Source organism: Elaeis guineensis, chromosome 14 (assembly GCF_000442705.2).
Source record: "Elaeis guineensis isolate ETL-2024a chromosome 14, EG11, whole genome shotgun sequence".
NCBI lineage: Eukaryota > Viridiplantae > Streptophyta > Magnoliopsida > Arecales > Arecaceae > Elaeis > Elaeis guineensis.
In genome coordinates, this window is record NC_026006.2 from 55,825,253 (window position 1) to 55,846,094 (window position 20,842).

At 43.7% G+C, this 20,842-nt stretch overlaps 1 protein-coding gene across 2 annotated transcripts; it reads right to left on the reverse strand.

Annotated features, from left to right (window-relative positions):
* Positions 1 to 731: 731 nt before the first annotated feature.
* On the reverse strand, positions 732 to 7,755 carry LOC105057682 (eukaryotic peptide chain release factor subunit 1-3). 2 transcript variants are annotated; one of them, XM_010940368.4, is made up of 3 exons: positions 7,604 to 7,755; positions 1,151 to 2,607; positions 732 to 1,017 (listed from the first exon to the last, which is right to left on the reverse strand). In XM_010940368.4, exon 2 carries the CDS (start codon positions 2,568 to 2,570, stop codon positions 1,260 to 1,262), a length of 1,311 nt encoding a protein of 436 aa, XP_010938670.1. In that variant the 5' UTR covers positions 2,571 to 2,607; positions 7,604 to 7,755; the 3' UTR covers positions 732 to 1,017; positions 1,151 to 1,259. The 2 variants fall into 2 exon arrangements, with proteins under 2 accessions (XP_010938670.1, XP_010938669.1); XM_010940367.4 differs by having other exon boundaries at positions 732 to 1,025.
* Between the last annotated feature and the right edge of the window lie 13,087 nt (positions 7,756 to 20,842).

Sequence of the window (20,842 nt, forward strand, 5' to 3'; positions counted from 1 at the left end):
GCTAGCATTAGTCCTACAGGACTTCCATAAACACTCTCCACAAAAACCAGATTGTATAGAACTCGAGTATAGACCGTTTCACTTCGCAGACCATTGAGATCAGGAACCTACACCATGGCATGCTGCTGAGCTTTGGAAACCAACTTTTCCACTCCAGTACCGAAAATGTTAAATGTCAAATTTACCTCATACACCTGCTAACCTGTTTGGTAGTAGTACCATCGCCCCAAGCCCTTCTAAAGATTTGCCCACAGCCAATACCAGAGATTACACTCAACCAGAATAGAGTTTATGTTGCACTCAAGTTTGATGGAATACTTGCACACCATTGGTCATAGCAGCTGCCAAAAGGATAACAGCAACGTTTTGTGTTCAAGGCATTTTAATCTGTTCCACAACATATTTAGCATTTACATAAGTAGATAAGAACTCAGCATTTGATCTTCAAAATGGCAAATGTTGATATCCAGCATCACTCATTACGTCTCATTCTGGTCAGCGATCAGGAATGCTCAACGTGCCACTGCTTAAAAGGAGATGCACATTGATTATTGGCAGATTTCCTACAGATTAGCAAACCATGTTTCCTAAACATTGAGCCAACAGAAAACAATCTGTTGCTCAATACGCTGCCTCCCATTTATGGAGTCTGATTTGTGCTGATGATAGAAGTTGAATTCCGACGTTTTAAGTGACATCATAGACTGCCAAGGATTCTAAGACAACAAAAATAAGCAGCACAAACAAGCACACATACATAAAATAGGTTCTACCATGACAAACCAACTGCAATGGTTTCAGTAGTAACAAGAACAGCCAAGAAACACTTCAAAGCAGGCATTCCTGCCGCAGTATAATACCAAACAGTAAAGTCATTATTTCTAGTTATAAGGACCTAAGAAAGCAACTCATAAACCTCCAAGATCTCAGCATTGGGCAGCTGAGAAATCTTCATTTCCATATCGTATCATCATGCCAGTCAATGAAATGATCCATCCTGATCACTGTGAAACTGTTCTGTGCTCCTAAAAACAAAAATGAAATCACTTATTAGCAAAACGAAGCTCAACAAGTGTAAATCCCAAAACATATAATAACATTAGTAGATGTAAATGTTTTGAAGTTAATAGTAATAGAAAGAAGCACCAACCCATCATATTTTTTCTGAAGATGTGCAGCCCCCGAGGAGCATGTCCGGTCGCAGGAAGGGCCAGCACAGGCTCCTCCTGGACCGGATCCAGTTCAAGTTTGGCTGATTGCTAATCAGAATCTTCATAGTATTCTTCATCAGACAGGTCATCAAAAGCCCTTATATCTAACTGATAACGAAGGATCCCACCAATTCCACCAAAGCCCCTGCAAAACTGAGAGCCCTCTTGAGATTTGTTGGTAACAAACTCGAGGGAGCACCCGAAACGCTTGTACTCATTAGCAAACCACTCCAAGAGAGACATCTTCTCTTGCACTTCCAGCTCTGCAGATGTTGCAGCATCTCGAAAGTTCTTCTGATCTGCTTCTTGATCCTTGTTCCAATGCTTTATCATGATTTCACCACTAGTACCGTGCTTTAGAACATATCTGTTGATATCCAAATTTTCCCACACAATCAGAGTCTCAACAGCACCCATTTCAAGAGCTTTCAGTGTATCATCCACACCAAATACATATTTTCCAGTGTCCTGGCTTATTTCCTCAAAATACTTTCCTATCAACTTCTTTTCCTGTATGAACTTGACATTTGATAGAATCTCTGCTGACAATTCAATGGCCTGATTGAAGCCATTCTCTCCTCCATATGAGACATCAACCACATTGAGAATCTTAGCCTGGAGGCGAGAATCAAACATGTCGGACTGACTCAACTCTGTTTTGAAATCAGCAGAACCTGCCAAAATCAATCCAGCAACATTTGGCTGACTTGTGGCAGGATTTATATAGAATTGTGTAGCAAGTTCAGCTGTCTTGCGGACATAGTTATGGCGCTTCTCCATACGGAGGCGAGCAAATCGCAATGCTGACTGCCCTCCTCTTCCATGCTTCTTTGGAAGATCCACCGTGAACTTGTGAAGCACTTCACGAGTATTGCCACTTAAAGTGCCAAAAAGAGTTCCATTGCCATCCATTACTATGAAACCAAACTTGTCATCAGATTCCAGAAGCTCACTCAATGCCTCAGTATGGAACTTGTTATCACAGAGATACAGTGATGCATTAATCGGCTTGAATGGCTCAAAATCTATGGTGACCTTCTTTTCTTTGCCGTCTTCAGTAACAATGGTTCCTGTGTACAGAACTAGTCCATTTGGAGGAACCTTGTTGTAAAGCTTCAACCGCTGTTGCGCAGAAGTAATGGCAGCCAATACAGACTGTCGATTGACTCTGCTCTTAATGTTAGAGGCGGTTCCATATTCATCACCCAACATTTTAGCAACTCGAGCGATTTGATCACGAGGTGGCATGATCAGAGAGATCATGCTAGTGCCATTACCTCTAGCAGCTTCTAATGCCTTGATTAATTTCTTAACCTTCCATATCTCAATGTTCCTATCAGTTTCATGACCATCAGCCATTTTAAGAAAGCTCACAGTACAGAGGTCAGAGATCTACCTGCGTACATAAATTATCCACAAACATATATGTTAAGAAACCACATCATAAACAGAATAATAAATTATAGAGCGTGCAACTTAGAAAAGCATATTTTTCCAAGAACAACAGAGACACCCGAAAAATTAAATGCCTAGGCTGCATGCTGTGCACATTTGGAAATGTTGGAAAGTACATGATACATGGCACAAAATATGTGATAACATGATGAAAACAAAATTGGAAGAGTGATCCACCCAATAGAGACAGCATGTGGCATGATATTGATAATTTGATTTACCATACCACTGCCCCAGAGCACATAATTAAGTAGAAGCCTTAATTATTTAGGATCATTAAACCCAGGTCTGTCATGGATCTTTGTCCATTTATTAATAAGACCGACACATGGGGCCATGGCCTTTCTAACCTAGTTGCATGACCATTGAGAAATAGATTGGTCTCAACTCAAATGAGATATTCAAATGACCTGTTTGTAATTCTGACAAACTAGGAGGCATTTGCAAAGGAATTTGATTAAAAAATAACCAATATTCAAAGGGTCTGGCATCAAATAGTATGTTATAACTAATACACCAAAATCCCCTACCCCTCTTTAACAAAGTACATCAAATTAAACTCGATGCTTATTCTCTAGTGTCAGCAAGTGTAGATATGTATGTATATATATGGTTTGTAAATTGTTGGCTATGCTCATGTCAAGAGGTGAGACTTGAGAGATGCAAGAATTACCAAGGAAATACTTGGCTAATGTGGTCCAAAACACGTAAAATTATAAATCACTAAATTGATATCTGCAAGACTCATGCGGCTTAAATGACCATGGACACTTAGCTGCATTTTTCCATTTGGTCCTTCCAAAAATTCCTACTGTCGATGTGTGTTGTGCAGCTATCTTGTCCTTCAGCCACAATAACCCTTAAACAACCTCAAACTTCTTTGTGAACCATAAAAACCACTGTTTGACTTGACCTTCTTTTTAGAAACAACAAGATAATGGAAAACTAGACTATATTGCAAACAACCTTTTACTTGGAGAAAGTAAATTAAGTAATTTAGAAGCATATCTGTTAGGGAACAGATTTTATGTCAACCCAAAATTAAATAGATCTTCCAGATACAAGAAATAGATTTTAAATTAAAAGAAGAATGCAGAGCGGCAAAACTCAGTTTAATGTTTCAAAGCAAATAAATTATGGGTGATAATTTGTGGAGTAAAATACAAGAGAGTTATAATCTATCAGATCAGTTTCTAGATTTCCAGCATATGGAGAGGCAGGCCCTATATTATATTTCTCATTCTGCTAGTCACAGTATCAACTTCCAGTTGGTTAGTTATTTTTGTTGAGATAATAAAACAAACAAGAAAGAATGAGATAGAATCCACAAGGCTGATATTCTTAATCTTCAATTTTTTTCTAGGACGACCACATTCCTAACAGAAATAAGATCCATGAGCCTAACTATGCCAATCAAATTGCTAAACTAACCCAATAAGGAGCTTCTGCAGCCAATACCTCTCAGCTGAACCTGCTCCGTGCATTTCATTTACCCATATTGACAATTCTGCACTTACAAGAAACACTTGCTATCTTTAAGAAAAGAAGTTTGAAGAAAAGATCAAATCTAAGCCCAATTTTAAGATGGCCTAACCAGGAAACTGCATGCTTGCTGGCATGAATTGGTGAAGGCACAATGAGCTTTAGAGATCTTCAGGATTCAAATCTGTTCAAAGCTTCCAACCTTTTACATATTCCCTCTTTTCAAGATTTCCAAAAACCTTGTTCAGTCTTTTTTAGTGGATCATGGATGCAAATTGATTCTTCCTTCTAATATTGCCATGAGGCTAGTAATGTTGGACCCATTAGAGATTCAGAAAAGAAAGAAAATAACTTGAATTTTCTCGTCCCAGATAGTGGCGAATCCAAAAATTTTGCTTTATGAGGTCGATATAATAAAAGAAATGGAGCAGCCGTAGAAAGAAAAAGAAGAAAAAAATAATCATAAAATATTATTTTTAAAAAATAATAAAATATAAAAAATAATAATATGTAATATCTTAAATATTCTTTATAATAAAATATTATAAAGGAGCACCATAGTAAAATCTTAGATATTATTAAATATTAAAATTATAATGGATAACTAAAAATTATATTAATTATATATATTTGATATGAGTGAAAATAGGAGAAGACAGAAAAAAAAAACTAAAGTGTTACAAAAAAAGACACAAAAAGAGACATCTTTAATTCAGGTTGAGAAGAGAGACGAGAAGAACATATAGTTTTCTATTACATCAGGATTGATAAGAGTATAAAACGTAAATTGATGTGGGGTTTAAGTGCAAGGGATGGATGGATGGGGACCATGGGATTGGGGTGGGGCATTGAAAAATAAATAAAGAAGTAATGAATAAAGAAAGAGAAAGAATAAGAGATGGAGAAAGATGTCAAAGTGGCGTGAAAGAGGAAGAAAGATGGGATCTGTGAGTCATTAAAGAGAAAATGTAGATCATAATTACTCTTTTCATCTTTTGATGTGGTCCTTCTAGGATATAAAAAATAAGTTGATGTGGGATTTAAATGTAAGAGGTGGACAAATAGAGTTGGGGTGGGTATTAAAAAATAAATAAAGAAATAATTAATAAAAAAAAGGAGAGAGAGGGAGAGAGGTCAACATGGTATGAGAGAGGGAGAGAGAGAGATAGAACATGTGAATTATTAAAGAAAGAGATTATAGGTCATAATTACTCTTTTGATGTGGTATTTTTTATCCTTTACTTTTTCAAAATTTTACATGAGATATATGGTCATTTCATAAAATTAATGAGATTAATTTTAACTTTTTCTTACTGATATATATCTATATCTATATATATCTAATATTTTTTAATTTTTTTTTGGGTCAATTGACTCCACATTGACTTACCTACATCCGCCAATGGTCCCAGATGCAGAACTGAATTTTTTTCAAAAAATTCCAACATATCACTCCAGCTAGCTTATAAATTTGCCCCTTGGAGCAAAGCATAGTAGCATATAATTCATCATTAAAAAAAAAATCAATGAATTTCACATGATTCAAACAATGACAATGACCTTGCAGCAAAAAGCTGTAGCATTCTCATCAACTTGACAGGAAAATTCCAATATGTAATCTCACCAACCAAACAAAATCTTTGCCAGTTTCCCCCACTCAGGTTTCTGACCTCAACCATGCGACCACCATACTTACTGATTATACATTTGGTGAATAAACATCAAAACAATTGTTTAAAAAGATTAAAAACATATGATTATCAGTGCCACAGATAAATTCATTTGTTGACTTTTCTGGGATTTATGAATGAAACCCAAGCAAAAAAAAAAATCAGACAACAAATAGCACAAAACAAATGCAGGTTTCTGAAGAAGTTTAGCAACCCTAGCAAATAAGAAATCACATCTAAGTTCCTCTCTCTCTCTCTCTCTCTCTCTCTCTCTCTCAAGGGGGAGGGGAAGAGAAAGTAGGGAATAACTATGATACATGCTCATAGATCAAAGGCAAAATCAGACCAAAATGAAACAGATTGAAATAATTAGCTCTACAAAAATAAAAAGAATGCAACCAAATTTTCTTTATGCAACAAATGTTCTCACACTTTGGCTGATTAAAACAAATAAAAACCAACAATACTAGGATGTCCAAAAGGCTCTTAAAATGCCCCATCAAAATCAGACTACAATTATAGGAATAAATCTAACTAGATGACATTAAATTTATATGACATGGCCACAGCAAAAGGGCAAGTCAGAACCTATAAACAATGTTTGCTATTGTCTAGCAAGGGTATCCCAATGGCTCTAATCAGGCTGATTATATTTAGCTGGGAACCCAATTTCCTTGCAGACATAATTTTAAGCATTCAACTAGGGCTGAAAATAAATCGGATACTAGTATATCCATATCTGTATTTGTTTTTGTTGGGTGAATATGGATGTTAGTCAGATGCAAAAATTCATAAGTATGGATATTGAAAAACAGATTGGATGTTTGTTCTAAAAGGAAATGGACACATATTGGATATTGAAAATATTAATGCAAATACGGATATATATATATATATATATATATATATATATATATATATATATATATATATATATATATATATATATATGACTAAGTGGAAGATAAATCAAGTTAATAACATGTTAATTTATTCGCTATTTCTTTTAAAAGTTCATGGATGCTATACAAAATTAAATAGGATTACAAATAGATTCAGATATTCAAATACGGAACACATAGTTATCTATCTATATCCACATTCATTTTTCTTTGGATATGGATACAATATTAGTCGGTTGCTCTAATTTATATTGATTTGGAGACAAAAATGGATCGGATACTATCCAGTCTACTTTCACCCCTGCATGCAACTTTATAGAAAAATACAAAAACACCCAATCCTTTCAAATAGAACATCATGCATACACTAATAATTAATAAATCTCATACAACTTGAATTTTTCCCACTGAGTTCACAATCAATAACCATGTCCACAAAACTTAGTGAGACTATAATACATATAAGCAGATTGAGATCGTATAAGGACATAGCCACAGAAAGACTAACCTATCGGTTCTCTTTCCTTAAGGGTTCTACGAACCAAACCCACGCAAACCAACAAAATCAAATGGAAAACAGCACAAAATAGACAGAAATTCCGAACAAAAATTAAAAACCCTGTAGTATACAAGAGTCGCATCTACGATTTCCGTTGCAAAGAAACGAAACTAAAAGCAATCAAGAATTATCATACATACTCGTGGATCTAAACCAAAATCAAGAGCAATATAAAGAGAAATCCAGATCAAAGAAACAACAGATCGAGATCAGAACAAAGAGAAACAGATTAAAAACCAAAAAAAATCAAACGAATACTAAGACCAATTAGAGGAAGTTGAAAAGGCAAAAAAAAAAAAAAAAAAAGAGAAAGAAAGGGATTACCTAAGCAGGCTCCGGCGTTCCCCCGTCTCGCCTCGATAGGCCGCCAGAACCCCCGGAGCCAGATATTTATATGGGGAGAGGTGGGGCGCGTCCTCGAAAGTGTTACGGAAGCCCTGACGGCCGTTGGATTTTCGACCCTATGGATTAAAATATTTATCTTTATTAAAATAAAGAATGTTAAAATGTAATACTTTTTATCAAGGAATTTGTGCCGTACTAGGTTTGGATTTCGGGATTTGGCGTAGCCGCGTACGCCATTAATATTATTTTACAAACCCATTGCTTCAGGGTCCAACTAGTATACCAAACCTTCTCACTGCCACGCGTCATTCAGTTTCAACTTGTCGGGACTCGGCTCGTTAAGGGACTGTTTGGTTCGGCTCGGCTCCGCTATAAGTAAGCAGAGAAAGATTTGTTCATGCTCGGCTAAGAGAGATCGGCTTAGGCTCGACCTAAGCCGTAATGGGATGGCGAATCGCGTGGGGATCGGGAAGGGAAGCTGCGGTTGAGCTGTGATATTTCGGTGTCCGGATTTCTCGGCCGACGAAGATATCTGACATATCTGCGACGTCTTGTAATGTGGATGGCGGTGGTTTAAATTATACATTTTTAAAAAATATAATATTTATTTTCACTGTAAAATTAGTAAATTTGGAAAGCATGAATTAGTTCTCTGAAATTTTTTAATATAAAAGTCTTTTAGTTTTTTCTTCTTTTTTTTCCATTTATTTCATTGCAACCAAATATATTCTAGTAATTTTTAATTTTTCTCTTTTAACCTTCTTTAATTTTAAAACAACGTGTCGGGCATGGGATTATTAGAAAGGAAAACCACCATTGTGGGATATCACAGTAATGCCTAATCTTGATTTTCTTTCTTTTTTTCTATTATATCAAAATTAACCAAAAATTGATCTATAAATAATTTTAATGTAAAATTTTTTATCGAATAAGAGTTGCAAAATGCTTAATCCATTCATATTGATTCAATTTTTAATAAAATAATCAAATTTTAGTCTAAAATCTTGATGCATTTAATAAACAAATCGTGTTAAGATATTTACATCATAGTATGTAGAGAATGTATGTGGCAATATATCAAGAGAGATTGAATCAAAATCTTTTATTCTTAGGCCAATCACATTGTGTCTCACAAACTACAGTTGTGTAAGATTTAGATATCCTCCAACTATTACAAGAACTTTTCTAATTATGACATGTTAGCTTCCCAACCATCTTTGTACACACACTACATTTTTTATACCTTAATTTGACACTGCATTTTCTAATTTGGCACTTTCCTTTGACAAACTTTATCTATTTTGCACTTGAATAAAGACCTAGAGTTCTTAATTTGACCTAGAATATATCCAAAACCATATAATTGACCTAGACTTTCTTAAATCACATCATAGCCAAACATATTCTTCAGGTGCAATTTGATCTAATTTCGTCACAAAGTCATGTTTTCAATTTTTGCCATCTTTGTTTGACAAATTTTCTTGATTTTTCCTAATTAAATCACTTGACTTTATCCTTTCTACCCTGAATCCTGCAAAAAATACTTTGTCATATTATTTACTAGCCTAATCCTTGAGCCATGCACAAGATCACTCTTAGTACCCTACCTAATTCACATCATAATCGGAGTTTTATAGAAAGATTATCATGGCTATAAAAATCATAGGCCAAATTTCCTACACTATATCTCATAATTTCAATCAAACTTGTCTCTTTCCCTGATTAGGGCACAGCATGATCATATCTATCACATCACTTTGTGCCTATGATATCATATCCCTAATTTTATGTAGTGTTGCACTTTTGTTCCTTGTACGCTCTCTCTCCTTGGGACCACACTCTCTAAACTTTTGCCGCTAGGCACCCTCTCCACAAGCCACCTCATCCCATCCAATATCTACCTAATTCTCCTTCATCCTCTAGATCTAGCCATCATATATAGGTACCCCATCTTCAAAGCTAACTTGCATTGTGTCTATTTTTTCTTAACCCTTCTCGAATCTACTAAATCACAAGTAATATCCAAACCTTGGACCTCCCTGAAGGACAAGCTCTTAGAAAAGAGTTACACAATCTTCACAAGTTTCAATATGCATGGATTATGATTGATAAAAAGAATTCTCAATAAAAAATGACCTATGATGTAATTTAGCATACTAACATAATTGGTGCTGCCTATTCTATAGTCATTTGATGAATGGTTAGAGATCTTTAAAAAAAAAAAAAAAAGATTTTCAACTCTAAGCATTCTTATAAGTTTAGATTAGAACAATAATATAGATTTTTGATATGGAAATCTCATTGTTGATTTTGGAATCATTTAATTTTTCCCAAATATTTAACATTAAATGAATGGTAAGTTATATACACACTAACTCATGGGCATATGCATGGGCATGTTAAGATAAAATGAATATATGATATATTATTTTTAAAAAACTAATCATTCATAAAAATATGAATAAAAAAATCAAAAAATAAAATAAATTAAATATCAAAATTTTGAAATATAAATGAGAGAAGGAAAAGATGTTGAATTTGGGATTGAAAGAGAAGATAAAATCACTAGAGAGGGAGACATAGATAAAAAGAAAGTCATAATGTGAGATACCAAGAGATAAAGAATATGTCATGATATAGAGAAAAATTTAAAAGTATAAGAGACATATATCATATTTGTATCAGAAGCAAAATATATTAGATTTGAATATAGTAGAGGAAGGAGTGAGATCGGTGTTGTATCTTTCTTTTTGAAAAGAGAAGGTATTATATTTTTTTTTGAAAGAGAAGAGAATGAAAATGAATTATTTATGTATTTTTATTGTTGAAAGAATTTATATCGATAGTTATTATACAGTACACTTCTCTTTGTGAGTTAAATAACATTCTCTCGATGGATAAATTTGTCAAACTCAAGAACGCACTCTATCCTCTTTTAAGTACACATAAAGAGAGGTAACTCTCATAATATTTTTTTTTCTTTTAATGAAAATTATTTGTAAGATGCGAAATTCTTTGTGCCCAACCTGCGGTGTAGAAAATCTGATGTGGAGTGCACCGCTTCATCTTATTGAACCATATGGTCACTGTTAGTGCAAAAATCTGCTTGCACCGGAGAAGCTGGAGTCGGAGAAGTCGCGGTCGCCGTCGGGACCTGCAAAGGAAGTCTAAATCGGAGGTGGGGTTGCTCCGGCAAGACCCTCCGACGCTCAAGTCAGTTCTCTGCCTCAACAAGAATGGAGTGCTCGAACGGAGAATTTAGCAGAGTTTTGAGATAAGAAAATGAGCTTATAGAATAACGTATCTGGGTCTCCCTTTTATAGGCGGAGGAGGCAACGGATTGATGGCGACATTTGTAACCGTCTGGTAGTGGGCCGCCCATGGTCAGAGAAATTTATTGCGAAGGATAGTGGAGTAGACCCGTGGCTATTGCTATGGCCTGCCACGTAGAGCCTGTCGCAGGTAGTGGAGCGGCGTCCGTTGCCACTAGTTGTCAGGGAGTAGTGGAGTCGCGCAGCACCTGCCGCAGGGAGCGGAGCAGAATCGTGGCCGTTGACACAGCCTGTCAGAGAGTAGTGGGTCCGCCGCAGGGCGTGATGGAGCCGCGCGGAATCCGCTACAGGAAGTGGAACAGGATTATGGTTGTTATTGTGACCTGCCAGGGGGCGCGGATCTGTCGGTTGAAGCTCGACAGCGGTCGGAGTCTGGCCTCTATAGAGGTCTGGGCGGAGTCCTCCTTGTGGTTGGGGTCGTGGGTGGAGTCCGGCTCCCGTAGGAGTCTGGACGAAGTCTGCTTGTAGCTGTTGGAGCTGAGGGCGAAGCCCGGCTCCCGTAGGAGTCCGGGTGGAGTCCTCTTGTGGTTGGAATTGTCGGCGGAGTCTGGCTCCCATAGGAGTCCGGACGAAGTCTGCTTGTAGCTGTTGGAATTGAGGACGAAGCCCGGCTCCCGTAGGAGTCCGGGTGGAGTCTCTCTGCAATTAAAGTCAGAGGGGAGGTCCGGCTCCCGTCGGAGTCCGGACAAGGCTTACCAGCGATTGACGTTGAGGACGGAGCCCGGCTCCCGTAGGAGTCCGGGTGGAGTCCACTTGAGGTCGAAGTTGTCGGTGGAGTCCGGCTCCCGTAGGAGTCCGGACGCAGTCTGTCTTGCAGTCGTTGGAGTCGAGGATGAAGTTCGGCTCCCGTAGGAGTCCGGGTGAAGTCTTCCTGCAATCAGGGTTAAAGGCGAAGTCCGGCTCCCGTCGAAGTCCGGACAAGGCTTACCAGCAGTTGACGTTGAGGACGGAGCCCGGCTCCCGTAGGAGTCCGGGCGGAGTCCACTTGAGGTCGAAGTTGTCGGTGGAGTCTGGCTCCCGTAGGAGTCCGGACGCAGTCTGTCTTGCAGTCGTTGGAGTCGTCAGCGGGGCCCGACTCCCGTAGGAGTCCGGCCGGAGCTGTCTTGTAGCTGAAGTTGTTGGTCGTCGAGGATGAAGCCCGGCTCCCGTGGGAGTCCGGGCGGGGACTTCTTTTGAGGTTGGCCTTGTTGGCGGAGCCGTTGATTCTGTGGAGGACTTCGGCTGGGGGTATTTTATACCCAACACCAGTCCCCCTACTTCCGAGTTTGAATTTCGAACGAAGGAAGTACAGAGAGATGGACACAGCCGAAGCCGTCCCTTCGAATCCTGCGCACCGCCGCCCCCAGATATTTTGGCATTTAATGTGTGCACGTCAGAGTCCGCTTTCCGATGAAGGTGACCTGAAGAGTCTTTTCGGAACCCCCGTCGGAACGCGATCCCAAGCATCGTGCCATGGGAATTCGTAAACGGACAACCCTCGATAACGATGAGGGGGACATGCGCGACACGTGGCACGCACCAGTTGACCCAGGAACACCCGCCGCCATAACTGCGCTAGGACCCGTCGGCTATTTAAACTCCCTAATCCCTTCATGGCTTCATCCTAGTGCCTTTCTTTCGCTTGAGAGCCTTGCTCCTTAGCTGCTTCCCTCGCACCAGTCCTTGCCTTCTTCAGTCCCCCCAATTCTTCTCTGAGGGTTCTTACGCCATGTCCTCTACCCCGGAGGCCATTCTTGAAGGGATGTCTAGGGCTTGGAGGAAGGTGAGGAGGAGAACGGCGGCCGGTGAGAATCTCCATCGTTTTAAAGGGGGCTCAAGGAAGAATTCCCTCAACAACAGGGGGTTAATAATGGGGGCTGTCGGTGAAGTTATTCTGCCCGCGAATTTTGGAGTAGCAAGGCGGGGTGATACCGGTCAAGAGGGCAGAGCTGTCGTCATAAGCTGTGGCGGGATCCTTGATGCCGTCGGGGCCGAGGGACCAGAGGCGGTCGGCATCGATGGTGGGACAGTGGAACTTGTTGCGGGGACGGTGGAAGTAGCGCATGCCGACCTTGCCGGAGCATTTTGGGTGGCGACTGTTACGGAGCATTCGGAGATGAAGCATATCTCTGGCATCACTACTGCTTCCAAGGTGACTTCGGCTCTTCTTGAAACAGGTCTTCGCCACTGCCGCCATTGCCCTTACCGCCCCCGGGGATCTATCCCACCCTTTTCTCCCTAGGGTTGGGACTTCGAAGATAGAGCGAAGCGAGGTGGGGCGAGAATTGTTACACGCACTGGAGAATGCAGTTGAGAAGGACAGAGACGGGAAGAGGAGTTTGCAGCTCGAAGCGGCCTCCGGTTCATCCTTCCCGAACCGTGTTCGCGAGGCTTGCGACGATGTGTATCTTCGTATATTCTTGTTAAATGAAAAGAAGATTTTGTTACCTCGTCTGCATCTCGCATTAAATAGTTGTCTGTCGAATTTCTTCGCTTTCCTTTCCTCTTTCTTCCTTCTCTTCTTCTTTTCTTTTTCACGTTGTCCCAAGGTCATCGACGACCTCTTCTATCCATGTAGGGTTGTCATTTGCCGAGCTCCTTTTTGGCTTTTACGCCGTTCGAAGATATCCAATTGTCATTCCGTTGATGGCTGCAGGTTCGCTTGGGGTCATTCGGGCCCGAGGTCCCTCCTAGGGCTTGAATTCGGAGATCCGAGCTTCCGTTGCCCTCGGACATTGTTTGCTTTCCTTTTTTGCTTGGAGTTTTTTTTTTTTTTTTTTTGCTGAAGTCGAAGCTGAGTTCGGCTCCCTCGGGAGTCCGAACGGAGAATCCCTCCTGAAGTTGGAGTTGTGGGCGGAGCCCGGCTCTTGTAGGAGTCAGGGCGAAGTCTTCCTGCAATCAAAGTCATAGGCAGAGTCCGGCTCCCGTAGAAGTCCGGACAAGGCTTATCGGCAGTTGCTGTTGTCAGCAGAGCCCGGCTCCCGTAGGAGTCCGGGCGGGGGTTGTCCTGTAGTTGATGTCGGCGATTGGAGCTCGGCTCCCATAGGAGTCCGGGTTGGGCTTACCATCGGTCGGAGTAGCTTAAGTTAGGGCAAGGTTTTCCTCTTGGAGGGCGCATATGGGCGTTGCAGGGCCTTCCCCCACCCGGTCTAAAAGGATCGGGCCTTCGACTTTGCTCAAGTTAGGGCGAGTGTTCTCCTCCTGTCCCTAACAGGGCTGTGGGGGCACATACGGGCGTTGTAAGGCCTCTCCCCCCATCCGGTCTAAAAGGAACCGGGCCTTCGACTTTGCTCAAGTTAGGACGAGGTTCTCCTCCTGTCTCTAACAGGGCTGTGGGGGCACATATGGGCGTTGTAAGGCCTCTCCCCCCATCCGGTCTAAAAGGAACCGGGCCTTCGACTTTGCTCAAGTTAGGGCGAGGTTCTCCTCCTGTCCCTAACAGGACTGTGGGGGCACATATGGGCGTTGTAAGGCCTCTCCCCCCATCCGGTCTAAAAGGAACCGGGCCTTCGACTTTGCTCAAGTTAGGGCGAGGTTCTCCTCCTGTCCCTAACAGGGCTGTGGGGGCACATATGGGCGTTGTAAGGCCTCTCCCCCCATCCGGTCTAAAAGGAACCGGGCCTTCGACTTTATGAGGTTGCCTTTTTATTTTTGATACAGTTTGCTTGAATTGTCCAAAGACACATGGGTATGCGATTTTCGATTAAAACGAAGTCACTGGTAGTACATCCGTAAGTTCTCTGAGCTCCACGGTCGCGGGAGGTCGGCCCCTCCGAGCTCCTTAAGATAATAAGTTCCGGGCCGAACTACTTCTTTGACCTCATAAGGTTCCTCCCAGTTCGGGGCGAGCTTCCCCCGGTCCTAAGGTTGCGAGACAGCAGCTCGTCGAAGCACTAAATCTCCTGCTTTAAAGGCTTTGTTCTTGACCCGGGCGTTGTAATATCGAGCAACTTTCTGTCTGTAGGCTGCCATTCGAACCTGAGCAATCTCCCGTCTTTCTTCCAGCAGGTTGAGATTGGCTCTGAGACTTTGTGCATTTTGGAGTTCGTCGAATGCCACGACTCGTGCTGACGGGAGTTTAAGCTCGATCGGGATGACGGCTTCCGTACCAAAGGCTAAAGCAAAGGGAGTCTCTCCTGTAGGTAACCTCTAGGTAGTTAGATACGCCCATAGCACGTGATAAAGCTCGTCCGCCCAAGTTCCTTTTGCTTTTTCAAGCCTTGTCTTAATTTCCTGCAAAAGGGTTCTGTTAGTTACCTCAGCTTCGCCGTTCGCCTGAGGATGGGCTACAGATGTGAAGTTGTGGGAGATGTTTAGATCTTCACAGAATTCGACGAATCTTGCTCCCGCGAATTGCCATCCGTTATCAGTTATTAGGGTTCTAGGTAGACCGAACCTGCACACAATTGACTTCCAGACGAAATCTTGTACTTTTGCTTCTGTGATTTTTGCTAGTGGTTCGGCTTCAACCCATTTGGTGAAGTAGTCAATCGCCACAAGGAGGAACTTCCTTTGCCCAGACGCCATGGGAAAGGGGCCAAGGATGTCCATCCCCCATTTGCGCAAAAGGCCATGGGGCACTTAGGGGTGTGAGCTCAGTGGCGGGCTGTCTCTGGACGTTGGCGTATCTCTGGCATCGATCGTACTTTTTGACATATTCAATCGAATCATGATGCATCGTTAGCCAGTAATACCCTTGGCGGAGTAGCTTGTGGGATAAAGATCTGGCACCCAAATGGTTTCCGCAAGCTCCCTCATGTACTTTCCATAAAGCGTAGTCAGCTTCTGAGGATCGGAGGCACCTTAAGAGGGGCAAGGAGTATGATCTTTTGTACAATTCGCCCTCATAAAGGATGTACCGGGAGGCTTGATTTCGGAGCTTCCGAGCCTCCTTCACATCCCGGGGAAGAACTCCATCTCTAAGATAGGTTATCAGCGGGTCGACCCAGCTGGGCTCGTGGTCGATCTCCATTACAGGCCGTGCTTCTTCTGTACTCGGATGTTTTAGAACTTCAAAGAGGACGTCTTTGGGCAATTCAGCCGGAGCCGATGTGGCCAGCTTGGAGAGAAGGTCGGCTCTGGTATTCTCCGACCTTGGAATTTGCCTAATGTCGAAGTTGCTAAAGGCGGGGGTAAGCTCCTTCACTTTCTCAAGGTACCTGGCCATACTGTCCTCCCGCGCTTCATAACTTCCGCTGACTTGTCCCACCACAAGTTGGGAATCGCTGTGCACCCGGAGTTGACCTATTCCCAGTTCTTTGGCGATCCTTAATCCTGCAATCAGAGCCTCATATTTCGCTCCATTGTTTGTTGCGGGAAACTCGAAACGCAGAGCGTACTCCGCGATGACTCCCTCCGGGCTGACCAAGATCAGGCCTGCGCCCGCGCCTGCCATGTTGGAAGATCCGTCCACATAGAGGGTCCAAAAGCAATCGGAGGGACTGGTCTCTTCGTTGGGGGAGTTCGGTTGAGACTTCAGGTCGTCAACTCTGCTTTGCTCAGGTTCTGCCTCCTCTGGGATGGTGCATTCTACAATGAAATCTGCCAATATTTGGGCCTTTACTGCTGGTCTAGGTCTGTAGTTGATGTCAAATTCTGTGAGCTCGATCGCCCATTTTGCCATCCTTCCGGAGGTATCAGCTCGGTGCAATACCGCCTTGATCGGTTGATCGGTGAGTAGCGTCACAGTGTGCCCTTGAAAGTAAGGTCGGAGTCTCCGAGCTGCAACCAACAAGGCGTAGGTCAGTTTTTCTAATTTAGTGTACCTGGTCTCGGCGTTCCTCAACGCGCGGCTAATGTAGTAGACTGGTCGCTGGACTTTCGTTTCTTCTTTGACAAGGACAGCTGCGAGGGCCGTGGGAGAGACCGCCAGGTACAAAAATAGTTCCTCCCCAGGTTCAGGCTTCGCCAGCAGCGGGGGTGAGCCAAGGTAGCTTTTTAATTCTTCGAACGCCTGTTGGCATTCAGAGATCCAACAGAAGTTCTTCGGCTGCTTGAGGGTTTGAAAAAAGGGCAAACATCGCTCGGCCGACCTCGCGACAAAGCGATTAAGAGCCGCTATCCTTCCTGTGAGGCACTGAACCTTCTTGATCGACCTCGGGGCGGTCATCTCTTGGATGGCGCAAATTTTCTCTGGATTGGCCTCAATCCCGCGCCCCGATACCATGAAGCCCAGGAACTTTCCTGAGGTTACCCCAAAAGCGCATTTGGTTGGATTCAGCTTCATTCTATACTTTCGAAGAGCGTCAAAGGTTTTCTCGAGGTCGGCGACATGACTTCTGGAAGACCTGCTTTTTACAAGCATATCGTCCACGTAAACCTCCATGTTTCGGCCGATCTACTCTTTGAAGATTTTGTTCACCAGTCGTTGGTAGGTTGCGCCCGCGTTCTTGAGGCCGAATGGCATGACCCTGTAGCAGTAAAGGCCGCGGTTAGTGATGAAAGCTGTCTTTTCTTCATCTTCCGATGCCATTCTAATCTGATTACAGTCGGAGAACGCGTCCATAAAAGTGAGGAGCTCATGGCCTGAGGTAGCGTCCACCAGTTGGTCGATCCTGGGAAGGGGGTAGCTGTCCTTTGGACAAGCCTTATTCAGCTTTTTGAAGTCTATACACATCCTCCACTTGCCGTTTGCTTTCTTGACCAAAACAATATTGGAGATCCACTCAGGATAATTGACTTCCTTAATAAATCTGGCCTTGAGAAGCTTATCCACTTCCTCGGCTATCGCCTTCTGCCTCTCCGGGGCATGACTCCGGATTTTTTCTTTTGTCGGCCGATGTTTCGGGTCGACTGCCAGATGATGCTCCATGACTTCTGTGTCGATCCCTGGCATATCCGTCGGGACCCACGCGAAAACGTCCGCATTCCTTCGGAGGAAATCAACAAGACGCGTCCGCACCTCCTCCCCCAGGTTGGAGCCAATTAACACCACATGCTCCGTGTTCCCATCATTCAAAGGGATTGGTATTAGATCTTCGATTGGACCGCCCCTTTCTTCAGTGAGGTCATCGCGAGCGTCCAATCCATCGACCGGACAGAGGTCCGCTTGATCGCTTCTTTGCAAGGCGATGTTGTAGCAGTGTCTGGCCAGGGCTTGGTCTCCCCGGACCTCTCCGATCCCCTGGATGGTGGGGAACTTCAATTTCAGATGGTAGGTTGAAACGACAGCTCTGAGGGCATTGAGGCCGGGTCGGCCAAGGATTGCATTGTAGGCAGATGGCGCATTTACCACCAGGAAATTCACCAGAGCTCTGGACTGCTTTGGATACTGACCCGCGATCACAGTCAGAGCTATCATTCCTTCCGTCGGAACGGCATCACCGGTAAACCCTATCAAGGGGGAGCAAATCGGTCTCAGATGACCGCCAAGAGTGGTCATTCTTGAAAAGACGTTGTAGAACAAGATGTCGGTCGAACTCCCATTGTCGACGAGAATGCGACGGACGTCGTAATTTGCTATGTTCAAGGAAACCACGACCGCGTCGTTATGAGGGAATTGGACTCCCCGGGTGTCTTCTTCGGTGAAGGTTATGGGTTCTTCAACTTTTTGCCGTTTGGGGGATGCAGCTGGTACATTGGTTGCCTCCCGCCGGGATTCCCCCGAGACGGTATTGACGGGACCCGGCAGAGGCCGATCACCCGGCCACTCCTCATCGGTGACCATAGCCGGAGGCAGTTGTGCAAAGACCTCGTGAGAAGGCATCAGATGAGGGAAGGAGGAGTGGGTGCCGAAAAAGATGGCCGGAAGCGGATCCGTTGAGCACTCCTTTAAGAACAAGGGTACCGTGAAGGCACGGCCCTTCCTCTAGTGCCAATCATGTTGGTGCAAAAATCTGCTTGCGCCGGAGAAGCTGGAGTCGGGGAAGTCGCGGTCGCCGCCGGGACCTGCAAAGGAAGTCTAAACCGGAGGTGGGGTTGCTCCGGCAAGACCCTCCGACGCTCAAGTCAGTTCTCTGCCTCAACAAGAATGGAGTGCTCGAACGGAGAATTTAGCAGAGTTTTGAGATAAAAAAATGAGCTTATATAATAACGTATCTGGGTCCCCCTTTTATAGGTGGAGGAGGCAACGGATTGATGGCGACATTTGTAACTGTCTGGTAGTGGGCCGCCCATGGTCAGGGGAATTTATTGCGAAGGGTAGTGGAGTAGACCCGTGGCTATTGCTATGGCCTGTCACGTAGAGCCTGTCGCAGGTAGTGGAGCGGCGTCCGTTGCCACTAGTTGTCAGGGAGTAGTGGAGTCGCGCAGCACCTGCCGCAGGGAGCGGAGCAGAATCGTGGCCGTTGACACAGCCTGTCAGAGAGTAGTGGGTTCGCCGCAGGGCGTGATGGAGCCGTGCGGAATCCACTACAGGAAGTGGAACAGGATTATGGTTGTTATTGTGACCTGCCAGGGGGCGCGGATCTGTCGGTTGAAGCTCGACAGCGGTCGGAGTCCGACCTCTGTAGAGGTCTGGGCGGAGTCCTCCTTGCGGTTGGGGTCGTGGGTGGAGTCCGGCTCCCGTAGGAGTCTGGACGAAGTCTGCTTGTAGCTGTTGGAGCTGAGGGCGAAGCCCGGCTCCCGTAGGAGTCCGGGTGGAGTCCTCTTGCGGTTGGAATTGTCGGCGGAGTCCGGCTCCCATAGGAGTCCGGACGAAGTCTGCTTGTAGCTGTTGGAATTGAGGACGAAGCCCGACTCCCGTAGGAGTCCGGGTGGAGTCTCCCTGCAATTAAAGTCAGAGGGGAGGTCCGGCTCCCGTCGGAGTCCGGACAAGGCTTACCAGCGGTTGACATTGAGGACGGAGCCCGGCTCCCGTAGGAGTCCGGGCGGAGTCCACTTGAGGTCGAAGTTGTCGGTGGAGTCTGGCTCCCGTAGGAGTCCGGACGCAGTCTGTCTTGCAGTCGTTGGAGTCGAGGACGAAGTTCAGCTCCCGTAGAAGTCCGGGCGAAGTCTTCCTGCAATCAGGGTTAAAGGCGAAGTCCGGCTCCCGTCGGAGTCCGGACAAGGCTTACCAGCAGTTGACGTTGAGGACGGAGCCCGGCTCCCGTAGGAGTCCGGGCGGAGTCCACTTGAGGTCGAAGTTGTCGGTGGAGTCCGGCTCCCGTAGGAGTCCGGACGCAGTCTGTCTTGCAGTCGTTGGAGTCGTCGGCGGGGTCCGGCTCCCGTAGGAGTCCGACCGGAGCTGTCTTGTAGCTGAAGTTGTTGGTCGTCGAGGATGAAGCCCGGCTTCCGTGGGAGTCCGGGCGGGGACTTCTTTTGAGGTTGGCCTTGTTGGCGGAGCCGTTGATTCTGTGGAGGACTTCGGCTGGGGGTATTTTATACCCAACAGTCACCATTTTTCAACGTGCATTTAATATCCATTTAATTCCTGCAGTTCTACTTTTTAGTTTGAAATTTTGAATGGCAAAAATGTTTCTTTCTTTCTAAAAGAAATTAGGACATATTATGTTGATATTATAGCATTCTGCATTGAAATTATGATTTTCTACACAGAATATCATAATTTTTTCACATGATGTCATAAAGAGAGAAAAAAAATTCAATGATGAAAATATTTTTTCCTCTTTATGACATCTTGTGAAAAAATTATGATATCCTATTGAGAAATCATAATTTTAACACAAGAGCCATAATATGAGTACAAGATGTCATAATTTTTTCGGAAGGGAAGGAGTATTTTCATCGTTCAAAATTTTAAATGAAAAAGTAAAACTATAGATATTAAATATGCATTGAAAAGTGATATGTTTCATGTCAGATTTTCTATACTGCGGGCGGTGCACAAAAAAATTTTTTTTGTAAGATATTTATGTGCCCAACTTGTTGGATCGGACCAACTCAACATTCTAAATGGGCCGAGGCAAGGAATTGGGCATTCTATGAGGATCGTTTTCGCTGGATCGGGCTGGTTGCCATTTCGCGTTAT